This window comes from Bufo bufo, chromosome 2 (assembly GCF_905171765.1).
Source record: "Bufo bufo chromosome 2, aBufBuf1.1, whole genome shotgun sequence".
Lineage (NCBI taxonomy): Eukaryota > Metazoa > Chordata > Amphibia > Anura > Bufonidae > Bufo > Bufo bufo.
In genome coordinates, this window is record NC_053390.1 from 586,358,293 (window position 1) to 586,371,608 (window position 13,316).

General features: G+C 42.8%; 1 protein-coding gene across 2 annotated transcripts in view; it reads right to left on the bottom strand.

Moving 5' to 3' along the window:
* Positions 1-13,316, bottom strand: part of TBCK (TBC1 domain containing kinase) — a 444,055-nt gene that overhangs the window by 188,793 nt on the left and 241,946 nt on the right. For both annotated transcript variants that reach the window (XM_040418258.1, XM_040418257.1), the window contains exon 22: positions 4,245-4,406. In XM_040418258.1, coding sequence (XP_040274192.1) covers positions 4,245-4,406 — 162 coding nt within the window. The remainder of the gene's footprint in view (positions 1-4,244; positions 4,407-13,316) is intronic.

The window sequence follows — 13,316 nt, forward strand, 5'->3', positions numbered from 1 at the left end:
ATCTACTATATCGTTTATTGAAAAGTGGAAAGAAACATTTTTGTGTGGTGAAATTAAAAAGAAAAAAATGCAATTCGACCATTGTCTTTTGGGTTTTGTTTTTAGGGCGTTCACTGTGCACTAATAATTACCTTTATTGTGTAGGTCAATACGATTATAGGCATACCAAATTTATATAGTTTTTCCTATGTTTTACTGCACTTTTTTACTGCTGACCCAGACTGATCCCTTATCGTACCCTCTCCAGGCTTGGCATCTAGAATTTGGGGAAGTATAATCGTTTCCTCCCCTTTCTGTCATAGCGATTGTTATGTTTATTGGTCTATCCTGCCGCAATTTCGATTTTATTGAAAGCCATACTTTGATTATCAGTATTTAAATGGTGTGTGGTAGAATTTTACAAGGGTCTCAGTAGTAGCAGCACTGTGGACATTTGGTATGTGATGTAGATGCATTATATTTGGTCCCAAATATGTGGGAATAGTCTTTCTTTATGGCCATGAGATTTACCATTATCATTTGGTATTACTACAATAATATAATCTGATTTGCACAAATATCATTTCCTCCATTTCTGCATTGTTTGTTTTTTGGAGTCTTTTTGTTATATGTGGTCCCCTGATGAACTAACGCAAGAGAACGATTCAGAGAAACGCATCGGGACAAAGTTTGCATTCCTGGGACATATGGTATGTTTTTTTTCCCCCACTGGTAATCAAAACCTGGATGCAACGGGTTTACTTGGGAGCATATACAGTGGATATAAAAAGTCTACACACCGCTGTTAAAATGTCAGTTTTCTGTGAAAATGATAAATAATTTCAGAACTTTTTCCACCTTTAATGTGACCGATAAACTGTACAACTCAATTGAAAATCAAACTGAAATCTTTTAGGTAGAGGGAAGAAAAAATATAAAAATAAAATAATATGGTTGCAGAAGTATGCACACCCTTAAACTAATACTTTGTTGAAGCACCTTTTGATTTTATTACAGCACTCAGTCTTTTTGGGTATGAGTCTATCAGCATGGCACATTTTGACTTGGCAAGATTTGCCCACTATTCTTTGCAAAAACACTCCAAATCTGTCAGAATACGAGGGCATCTCCTGTGCACAGCCCTCTTCAGATCACCCCACAGATTTTCAATCAGATTCAGGTCTGGGCTTTGGCTGGGCCATTCCAAAACTTTAATCTTCTTCTGGTGGAGCCATTCCTTTGTTGATTTGGATGTATGCTTTGGGTCGTTGTCATGCTGAAGATGAAGTTCCTCTTCATGTTCAGCTTTCTTGCAGAAGCCTGAAGGTTTTGTGCCAATATTGACTGGTATTTGGAACTGTTCATAATTCTCTCTAGCTAAACTAAGGCCCCAGTTCCAGCTGAAGAAAAACAGCCCCAAAGTATGATGCTGCCACCACCATGCTTTATTGTAGGTATGGTGTTCTTTTGGTGATGTGCAGTGTTGTTTTTGCACCAAACATATCTTTTGGAATTATGACCAAAAAGTTCAACCGTGGTTTCATTAGACCATAACACATGCTTTTGGGAGACTTCAGATATGTTTTTGGAAAATGTAGCCTGGCTTGAATGTTTTTCTTCATAAGAAAAGGCTTTCGTCCTGCCACTCTACCCCATAGCCCAGACATATGAAGAATACGGGAGATTGTTGTCATATGTACCACACAGCCAGTACTTGACAGATATTCATGCAGCTCCTTTAATGTTGCTGTAGGTCTCTTGGTAGCCTCCCAGACCAGTTTTCTTCTTGTCTTTTTATCAATTTTGGAGGGACGTCCAGTTCTTGGTAATGTCACTGTTGTGCCATATTTTCTCCACTTGATGATGACTGTCTTCACTGTGTTCCATGGTATATCTAATGCCTTGGAAATTCTTTTGTACCCTTCTTCTGACTGATACCTTTTAACAATGAGATCCCTTTGATGTTTTGGAAGCTCTCTGTGGACCATGGCTTTTGCGGTGGGATGCGACTAAGAAAATTTCAGGAAAGACCAACTAGAGCAGCTGAACTTTATTTGGGGTTAATCAGAGGCACTTTAAATAATGGCAGGTATATGCTGACTCCTATTTAACATAATTTGGATTTGATTGCTTAATTCTGAACACAGCTACATCCCCAGTTATAAGAGGGTGTGAACACTTATGCAACCACATTATTTTAGTGTTTTTTTTTGTTTCTTACCTCCACCTAAAAGATTTCAGTTTGTTTTTCAATTTAGTGGTATAGTTTATAGGTCACATTAAAGGTGGAAAAACCTGACATTTTAACAGGGGTGTGTAGACTTTTTATATCCACTGTATGTATTATTTGCGATTATTTTTGTTGTAACTTTATTATTTTCTAAAACATGCATTGACTTATGACATTACTATTGGACTGTAGTCATACTAGGTCTCTTCTCGGGTGGCGGTATCTATCCCTTGTCATGGACATATAGGGCCTATTAGGAGGTTCCTGACACGGGATCGCCCCTATCGGGGCGGCCATTCCGTTTTGCTAGGCAGGGCCTAACAGTTTGATAGGACAAGTGTGAGGGTGAGTCAATTTTCCTTTCCTTGTCCTGCCCAGCCTCATTGTTAATTGCTTTTTAAAGGCACAAATTGGGTGATTTTTAATGATAGTCAGTAAAGGTTACATTTTACACTGTTAATGGTACTCAGTGATTTCAATATATCTTTTTTAAATAGCATCATTGAAAAAAATATATCCTTTGTGTCACCATATTCTGACACCCATAACTTTTTTGGGGAAAAAATTGTTTTAAAAAACTATAAAAAATCAAAATGATAAAGATTCAAAATGTCACCTTTTTCTAATTTTACATATAAAAAAATATAAAAACATAAACATTACTGGTATTGTGTCTGAAAATGTCCGTTACTAACTTAGTATTTAACTAAGTATTTATCCTGCAAAGTGAACACAGTAACAGAAAAAAGTCTAAATGCTGTAATCACCTTTTTGGTCACCTTGCCACCTTGAAAATAAATAAACAAGAAGTGATATGACCTTAAAATGGTACCAATAAAAACTACCACCCACCACGCAAAAGCCCTCACACAGCTCTATACAATGAAATACAAAAAAGTTATGGGTGTCAGAATATGGTGACACAAAGTATATATTTTTTTCAATGATGCTATTTGTAAAAAGAGCAGCAAAACATAGGAAAAACAATATAAATTTGGTATGTCCGTTATCGTACCGACCTACACAATAAAGGTAATGTCATTTTTAGTGCACAGTGAACGCTGTAAAAATAAAACCCAAAAGACAATGGTCGCATTGCATTTTTTTCTTTCAATTTTACCACACAAAAAATGTTTCTTTCCGCTTTTCAATAAAAGAAAAGTTAATGGCACCACAAAAAAATAGCTTTGTGAATGGAAACTGTGAAAAAAATATGACTCTTAGAGCAAAAAAAAAACAAAAAAAATCGGTTCAGTGCTTAATTGGTTAATAGGGCTCTTGAAAAATGAAAGTGTTGCTTGTGTTGATTGGTTGCTATGGGCAGCAAAGACAGTTTTAAAAAAAATGTAAACGAAGATACGAAATAGGAGACGGAACTCACCAGCATCTTCAACAATCTTCACCTTTTATTGCATAAAAGCAATACAGGGGGTGGGGGCGGACATTCACCAGACAAGCAGATGCAAGTAAGCGGCAACGGTCGTTTCGTGCTTCTTCAGGCCCCTTACTTACATCTGCTTGTCTGGTGAATGTCCGCCCCCACCGCCTGCATCACCTTCATGCAATAAAAGGTGAAGATTGTTGGAGATGTTGGTGAGTGACGTCTTCTATTTCGTATCTTCATTTACATATTTGAAATGAACTGCACGAGGAGACAGAGCATCGTATACAGCCGACTACAGACGACACAATAGCAGTGCCATCACTAGAGACTTTTCCTATATTTATCAAGTTTTTACAAATACTTCCCATTCCTCCATCTTTCGAATGCAATATCATACAATGACCCGGCATACACCATCACTCCCCACAGAAGAACCACTAGCTCTAAACTTTTGAGAGATATAGGTGTGGGCTGGTTCTGTGGACAACTTTGATAAATTGGCTTAATATTCTGCCCGTATGTAAAGCAGCCATAAAGTTCATTTTAGACAGAATAGAAAATAACAGCATGTGCTACATCAGAACCATGGTTTTAAAAGTGACATATAACAGACCAATAGATGTCCCTTTAGATTTTATGGCAATAGTTTACCTGGTAAATCTGAAAATAGGAGAATGCATTCATTAAATCCATTAGCGAGAAGCCTGACCCTCAGCTGCTGCAGAATAGCCACTCCAATACAGAAAGGGAAGGAGGAGTTCCCCAAGAGCAGAGTGTCCCACAAATGGAAGATCTTGTGCAGCGGAAAGACGTCTGAAAAGAGGATTACAGAAGAGAATAAAGTTACGTAGATAGAAAATGGAACAGGCGCTCATCTGAATGTCAAATAACATGAGTTCTCATTCTTACTACTTTTATATGATGAAAAAGTTATACATCTAATGGAGCAGAGGGCCACATATGAGTGCTAGACTGAGCGGTAAAGATTTAACTCATATAAGCCACTCTGTGGTGCATTAAGATTTTGTCGCACGCCATTTTGCAGAAAAATCTGCAATTTTTCCCGCCTACATCACTTTTCCAGTGTGGCTCATTTATCATTTTCCCCGCCGTTTTTTGGCTTGCAAAATGGCTTAAACCTAAGCCAGCTCCCTTGCTATCACACGGCCTGCTGGAGGAAGCGCCAAACTTATGTAGAGGCCTGCGCAGTGGGACTAAAAGGTTGTGTCACTTCAGAAAATAGCATTTATTATGTAGAGAAAGTTAATACACGCCACTTACTAATTGTGATTGTCCATATTGCCTCCTTTGCTGGCTGGCTTCATTTTTCCATCACATTATACATTGCTCTTTTCCATGGTTACGACTAGGGATGAGCGAATTTCATGTTCTGAAATTCGTTTGCGCTTCGTTTGGCGGTAAAAGCAGAATTGCGTTATGGATTCCATTACCATGGACCATAACGCAATTCTATGACGGAATGCCTTTAGAATTGCTTCTGTTATGCAGGGGAGTCCTCTCCTGCATAACGGAAACGGGACGGATCCGTTATGCAGGCCATAGACTCTAAAGGCAATTCCATTATGCATTCCGTCATAGAATTGCGTTATGGCCCGTGATCATGGAATCCATAACACAATTCTGCTTTTACCACAAAAAGTAGTGCAAACGAATTTCAAAATATGAAATTCGCTCATCTCTAGTTACAACCACCCTACAATCCAGCAGCAGTGGCCGTGCTTGCATACTATAGGAAAAAGCAACAGCCTATGTGAGCTCCCACAGTCCTGGCCACCAGTGAGGCCAGCACTTTTTCCTAGAGTGTGCAAGCAGGACAGTGGAAAATAACAGTGGAAAAATGAATCCAGCCAGTGAAGGAAGCAATATGGACAATAACAATACGATCAAAGTATTAACTTTCTCTACATGATAAATGCCACTTGCTAAAGTGACACAATCCCTTTAAGACCGGCGTTGAAAACTGTCCCCCTTTATGTTAAAGCAGATGCCCCAGCAACATGAAATTATGTATCATTTTTACAACAGCTTCAGGAAAACCCCCATGATCACAGGATTCTACATGCTGTACAATGATATCAGATTTTGTATCCACATGTTAGGTGATAAATATATGATTACTGGGCGTCGACTCCTGGGACCCCTACCAATTAGGAGAACAAGGATCCGTGAGTCCCTTGTGTGGATGGGGCAGTAGTGTGCATGCATGACCACCACTCCATTCACTTCTATGTGACTGATAGAATACGGCTCTAACTTTGTCAGTCCCACGGAAGTGGAGTGGTGCTCTATGATAGGCACCACTGCTACAGTCATACAAGGCACAAGGGGACTTTCATTCCCCTGAACGGTCAGGGTCACAGCGACCGGACCCCCTGTGATTACATGACCTTTCCTGTGGATAAGTGCTAATTTATTTTTGTGGGATAGCTCCTTAAAATAAAAAAAAATAAAAAAAATGCTCTTTCAAAGGGCATCCAGTACTTTACCTGCCAACATATTACAAACCGGATTCCAAAAAAGTTGGGACACTAAACAAATTGTGAATAAAAACTGAATGCAATAATGTGGAGATGTCAAATGTCAATATTTTATTTGTAATAGAACGTAGATGACAGATCAAACGTTTAATCCGAGTTAATGTATCATTTTAAAGGAAAAATACGTTGATTCCAATTTTCACAGTGTCAACAAATCCCCAAAAAGTTGGGACAAGTAGCAATAAGAGGCTGGAAAAAGTAAATTTGAGCATAACGAAAAGCTGGAAGACCAATTAACACTAATTAGGTCAATTGGCAACATGATTGGGTATAAAAAGAGCTTCTCAGAGTGGCAGTGTCTCTCAGAAGCCAAGATGGGTAGAGGATCACCAATTCCCACAATGTTGCGCAGAAAGATAGTGGAGCAATATCAGAAAGGTGTTACTGTCACGGATGGTGTACAGGAAACAAGACAAAACCATATAAACAATGTCTCTCTGGATCCACAACTAAGGAACAAAGGGAGACCCCTGCAATAGACCTGCCGCTCTCCCTCACTGCTCAGCCTATGCGAACACCCCAAAGGTGGATGGGCGCATATCCACGTTCCTCGGCTATCTATTACCTGAAGACCCTACAATAGTGAGGGGACACGACCACCGGCTCCCTACACTGACACGGAGGGAGTCAGGGTCACCTGGATCCAGAAAAGAGATAATCATAAATACATAAACAGCACTTAACTTGCAGACGACTGAGGACTGGGAACTGCATGCACACACACTCCAGGAAGTTGTATCAGCTGCACACTACTGCATTATGGGGAGGAATTTAAAGGGCAGCAATCAGTCCGACTGCATGACAGCTGAGATAGACTAACGAGATGAGAAACTAAACCAAAACAAAGAAATTCAAGGAGGAGGATCTGAAAAGCTCCTATGAGCGCTTCTCAGCTGTCTGGCTGTGACAGTACCCCTCCCTCTAGGAGTGGACTCCGGACACTCAGAGCCCACCTTCTCAGGATGGGACCTATGGAAAGCCCTGATGAGACGAGAGGCCTTAATGTCCGTCACTGGGACCCACATCCTCTCCTCAGGACCATAACCCTCCCAATGAACGAGGTACTGGAGGGAACCGCGGACAAGACGAGAATCCACAATCCTAGAGACCTGAAATTCAAGATTTCCATCAACCATAATCGGAGGAGGAGGCAAAGGCGAGGGTACAATAGGTTGAACATAAGGTTTCAATAAGGACTTATGAAAAACATTATGGATCTTCCAAGTCTGAGGAAGATCAAGACGGTAGGCAACAGGATTGATGACAGACAGGATCTTGTAAGGCCCAATAAACCTAGGACCCAACTTCCAGGAAGGAACCTTCAATTTGATATTCTTGGTAGACAACCACACCAGATCACCAACATTCAGGTCCGGACCAGGCACACGTCTCTTATCCGCCACACGCTTATATCTCTTACTCATGCTCTTTAGATTATCCTGAATCTTTTGCCAAATAGATGACAAAGACGAGGAGAATCTGTCCTCATCAGGCAAACCAGAGGAGCCCTCTCCCGAGAAAGTCCCAAACTGCGGATGAAACCCATATGCACCAAAAAATGGTGACTTATCAGAGGACTCCTGACGACGGTTATTTAAAGCAAACTCAGCAAGGGACAAAAAAGAACACCAATCCTCCTGATTCTCCGCCACAAAACAGCGCAGATATGTCTCCAGATTCTGATTGACGCGCTCTGTCTGGCCATTCGACTGCGGATGGAAAGCAGAAGAGAATGACAACCGAACCCCCAAGCGAGAACAGAAAGCCTTCCAGAATCTGGAAACAAACTGCGTGCCCCTATCAGAGACTATGTCTGAAGGAATCCCATGCAATTTGACAATGTGGTCAATAAATGCCTGCGCCAGCGTCTTAGCATTGGGCAAACCAGGAAAAGGGATAAAATGCACCATTTTGCTAAAACGGTCCACCACCACCAGAATCACAGACTTCCCCGAGGAACGAGGCAAGTCCGTTATGAAGTCCATGGACAGATGTGTCCAAGGACGGGAAGGAATGGGCAAAGGAAGGAGAGGACCTGATGGCCGTGAATGAGGGACCTTGGCACGAGCGCAAGTCTCGCAAGCTGCCACAAAACCCTCAACCGACTTACGAAGCGCAGGCCACCAGAATCTCCGAGCGATGAGATCCAGTGTGGCTCTTGCCCCCGGGTGCCCAGCAAGGACCGTATCGTGGTGTTCTTTAAAAATCTTGTGTCTCAAAGCGAGAGGCACAAACAACCTCCCAGGAGGACAAAGATCAGGAGCTTCTGACTGGGCTGCCTGCACCTCTGCCTCCAATTCAGGAAAAAGAGCAGAGACCACCACACCTTCAGCCAAAATGGGACCCGGGTCTTCAAAATTCCCACCTCCCGGAAAACAACGTGACAGGGCATCTGCCTTCACATTCTTAACCCCAGGGCGGAACGTAACAACAAAATTAAACCTTGAAAAGAACAAAGACCATCTGGCCTGTCTCGGGTTCAGACGCTTGGCTGACTCCAAGTAGGCCAGATTTTTATGGTCAGTAAACACGGTAATAGGGTGTCTGGCTCCCTCTAGCCAATGGCGCCATTCCTCAAAAGCCAACTTGATGGCCAACAATTCCCTATCTCCCACATCATAATTTCTCTCTGCGGAGGAGAGTTTCTTTGAGAAAAAGGCACACGGTTGCCATTTGGCAGGAGAGGAACCCTGAGACAAGACCGCACCCACCCCTACCTCAGAAGCATCAACCTCAACTATGAAGGGTAACGAAATATCAGGTTGTACTAGGATGGGAGCGGAAGCAAAACTCTCCTTGATATTAGAAAAGGCCTTACGCGCCTCTACCGACCAGGAAGAAAAATCTACCCCCTTTCTGGTCATATCAGTGAGTGGTTTAACAACAGAGGAATAATTCAAAATAAATTTCCTGTAATAATTAGCAAAGCCCAAAAAACGCATCAGCGCCTTCTGATTCTCAGGAAGCTCCCACTCAAGCACAGCGCGGACCTTCTCGGGGTCCATGCGAAAACCAGAAGCGGAGACAAGAAACCCCAGAAATTGGATCTCTGGAACCGCAAACACACATTTTTCCAGTTTCGCGTATAATTTATTCTCCCGCAGGATGAGCAAGACCTGACGTAAGTGTTCCTTATGAGTCTTGAAATCAGGAGAAAAAATCTAAATGTCATCCAAATACACTAATACAAATTTTCCCATTAAATGATAAAAAATGCTGTTGACGAAATGCTGAAAAACGGCTGGGGCATTCATCAAACCAAAAGGCATAACTAAATTCTCAAAATGGCCCTCAGGGGTATTGAAAGCCGTCTTCCATTCGTCTCCTTCTCTGACCCTAACCAGGTTGTATGCCCCTCTTAGGTCTAATTTGGAAAAGACTTTAGCCCCAACAACCTGGTTAAACAGGTCCGGGATCAGAGGAAGCGGATAAGGATCACGAATAGTGATACTGTTCAGCTCCCTGAAATCCAGACAAGGTCTTAAAGAACCATCTTTTTTCTTAACAAAGAAAAAACCAGCGGCAACAGGTGACTTCGAGGGTCGTATGTGTCCTTTTCTCAGACTCTCAGAGATATAAGCCCGCATAGCGACCCTCTCAGGTTGGGAGAGATTGTATAAACGAGATTTAGGCAGCTTGGCGCCTGGGATGAGATTAATAGGGCAATCATACTCCCTGTGCGGAGGCAAACCCTGAACTCCACTCTCAGAGAAGACATCCAAAAATTCAGAGAGGAAAGGTGGTACAGTCTTAGTAGAAACCTCAGAAACAGATGTTATGAGGCAATTCTCTCTGCAAAAGTTACTCCAACCATTTATTTGCCTCGCTTGCCAATCAATGGTGGGGTTATGTTTAGTGAGCCAGGGTAGCCCCAACACTAGAGGAGTAGGCAAACCGCTAAGGACGAAACATGACACATCCTCAACATGAGCATCACTCACAATTAAACGGATATTGTGAACTATGCCCTTTAATGATTTCTGAGAAAGTGGAGCTGAATCAATAGCTAAAACAGGAATATCTTTTCCCAAAGTGCATACCTGGAAACCATGAGTTATTGCAAATTGATTATCAATGAGGTTGACAGCTGCTCCACTATCCACAAAAATCTCACAAAAAATGCTCTTGCTCTCTAGCGCCACCCTAGCAGGCAGGCCAAAACGGGAACTACAAGCAAACGGGAAACCTTCAATTTCCGCCTCAACCCTGCCAATAGTAACAGACGGAACATTTTTAAAAGATTTTTTCCTTTTTGTCTCTTTATTGCTCCCAGAAAACTGCCTGAATCTCCTAGAGGGACAAACATTTGCCAGATGATTTATACCTCCACAACAAAAACAAACCCTCCCCTGCGGGCTGAATCTTCTATTGTCAGAGGCAATCAACCCCAGCTGCATGGGCTCCTGCTCAGAAGGGGCTGACAGCGACTGAGACCCCTGTGCACAGAATGAGACCGCTGCACTGTCCCGGGACTGAGTATGACAGAAAGGAGAGATCTCTCCTCTCTCTCTAAGACGCCTGTCAATACGAACAGCCTGAGACATAGCAGAATCCAAGGAGGTAGGTCTCTCATGAAAGGCAAATGCATCTCTCAATCCCTGTGAAAGACCATAGCAAAATTGACTTCGGAGTGCAGCATCATTCCAACTCGTATCTGCTGCCCATCTCCGAAATTCTGAGCAGTATATCTCTGCAGATTGTTTACCCTGGCATAACAGACGTAGTCTAGACTCAGCCAGAGCAATACGATCCGGATCATCATATATCTGACCCAGGGCTAAAAAGAATTCATCCACTGAACGGAGGGGCCGTGCCCCCTCCGGCAGCGAAAAGGCCCAGGACTGAGCGTTACCCCTGAGCAGTGATATAATGATCCCCACCCTCCGTTCTTCATCACCAGAAGAATGGGGAAGAAGGTGAAAATGGAGTTTGCAAGCCTCTCTAAAACGCACAAAATTCTCACTACCCCCGGAGAACGTATCCGGGAGCGAGATCTTAGGCTCAGCACAAACTCCATGAACGCAAGCTGAACCGGTCACTTGAAACTGAGAAAAAGTCTTACGGAGATCAGCTACCTCCAAAGCAAGACCCTGACAGCGTTCAGCCAAAAGTGAAACCGGATCCATGTTTGAGACGGTTTTGGCAGCTGATAATGTCACGGATGGTGTACAGGAAACAAGACAAAACCATATAAACAATGTCTCTCTGGATCCACAACTAAGGAACAAAGGGAGACCCCTGCAATAGACCTGCCGCTCTCCCTCACTGCTCAGCCTATGCGAACACCCCAAAGGTGGATGGGCGCATATCCACGTTCCTCGGCTATCTATTACCTGAAGACCCTACAATAGTGAGGGGACACGACCACCGGCTCCCTACACTGACACGGAGGGAGTCAGGGTCACCTGGATCCAGAAAAGAGATAATCATAAATACATAAACAGCACTTAACTTGCAGACAACTGGGAACTGGGAACTGCATGCACACACACTCCAGGAAGTTGTATCAGCCGCACACTACTGCATTATGGGGAGGAATTTAAAGGGCAGCAATCAGTCCGACTGCATGACAGCTGAGATAGACTAACGAGATGAGAAACTAAACCAAAACAAAGAAATTCAAGGAGGAGGATCTGAAAAGCTCCTATGAGCGCTTCTCAGCTGTCTGGCTGTGACAGTTACCCAGCGAAAAATTGCAAAGACTTTGCATCTATCATCATCAACTGTGCATAACATTATCCGAAGATTCAGAGAATCTGGAACAATCTCTGTGCGTAAGGGTCAAGGCCGTAAAACCATACTGGATGCCCGTGATCTCCGGGCCCTTAAACGACACTGCACCACAAACAGGAATGCTACTGTAAAGGAAATCACAGAATGGGCTCAGGAATACTTCCAGAAACCATTGTCAGTGAACACAATCCACCGTGCCATCCGCAGTTGCCAGCTGAAACTCTACAGTGCAAAGAAGAAGCCATTTCTAAGCAAGATCCACAAGCTCAGGCGTTTTCACTGGGCCAGGGATCATTTAAAATGGAGCGTGGCAAAATGGAAGACTGTTCTGTGGTCAGACGAGTCACGATTCGAAGTTCTTTTTGGAAATCTGGGATGCCATGTAATCCGGAACAAAGAGGACAAGGACAACCCAAGTTGTTATCAACGCTCAGTTCAGAAGCCTGCATCTCTGATGGTATGGGGTTGCATGAGTGCGTGTGGCATGGGCAGCTTGCATTCTGGAAAGGCACTATCAATGCAGAAAAATATATTCAGGTTCTAGAACAACATATGCTCCCATCCAGACGTCATCTCTTTCAGGGAAGACCCTGCATTTTTCAACAAGATAATGCCAGACCACATTCTGCATCAATCACAACATCATGGCTGTGTAGGAGAAGGATCCGGGTACTGAAATGGCCAGTCTGCAGTCCAGATCTTTCCCCTATAGAGAACATTTGGCACATCATAAAGAGGAAGGTGCAACAAAGAAGGCCCAAGACGATTGAACAGTTAGAGGCCTGTATTAGACAAGAATGGGAGAGCATTCCTATTTCTAAACTTGAGAAACTGGTCTCCTCGGTCCCCAGACGTCTGTTGACTGTTGTAAGAAGAAGGGGAGATGCCACACAGTGGTGAAAATGGCCTTGTCCCAACTTTTTGGGGATTTGTTGACACCATGAAATTCTGATTCAACTTATTTTTCCCTTAAAATGGTACATTTTCTCAGTTTGAACTTTTGTTCCGTGATTTATGGTATATTCTGAATAAAATATTAGAAGTTGGCACCTCCACATCATTGCATTCAGTTTTTATTCACGATTTGTATAGTGTCCCAACTTTTTTGGAATCCGGTTTGTACAACCTGTGGACTTCAATTGTTCTAAGAAATGGCCATTAAATGGCCAGTTTTCACTAATGTGTTAAAGGGGTTATCCGACTTTATATGTGTTATCCGACTTTATATGTGTATATGTGTTAGGGCTGCTTTATACATCATTAAAGATACATTTCTAATGTACTCACTTTATTGATTTTGCGCTGTTTCCACACTGCTGATTTGGGTCATGTGACCCCCGACGTCATCAACCCTTCTCTGGTGCTGACGTCTCGTTTACAAGCTTCTCCCTGCTTGAGGGAGTGGCCCAGCTCTGTAAACGAGACGTCAGAG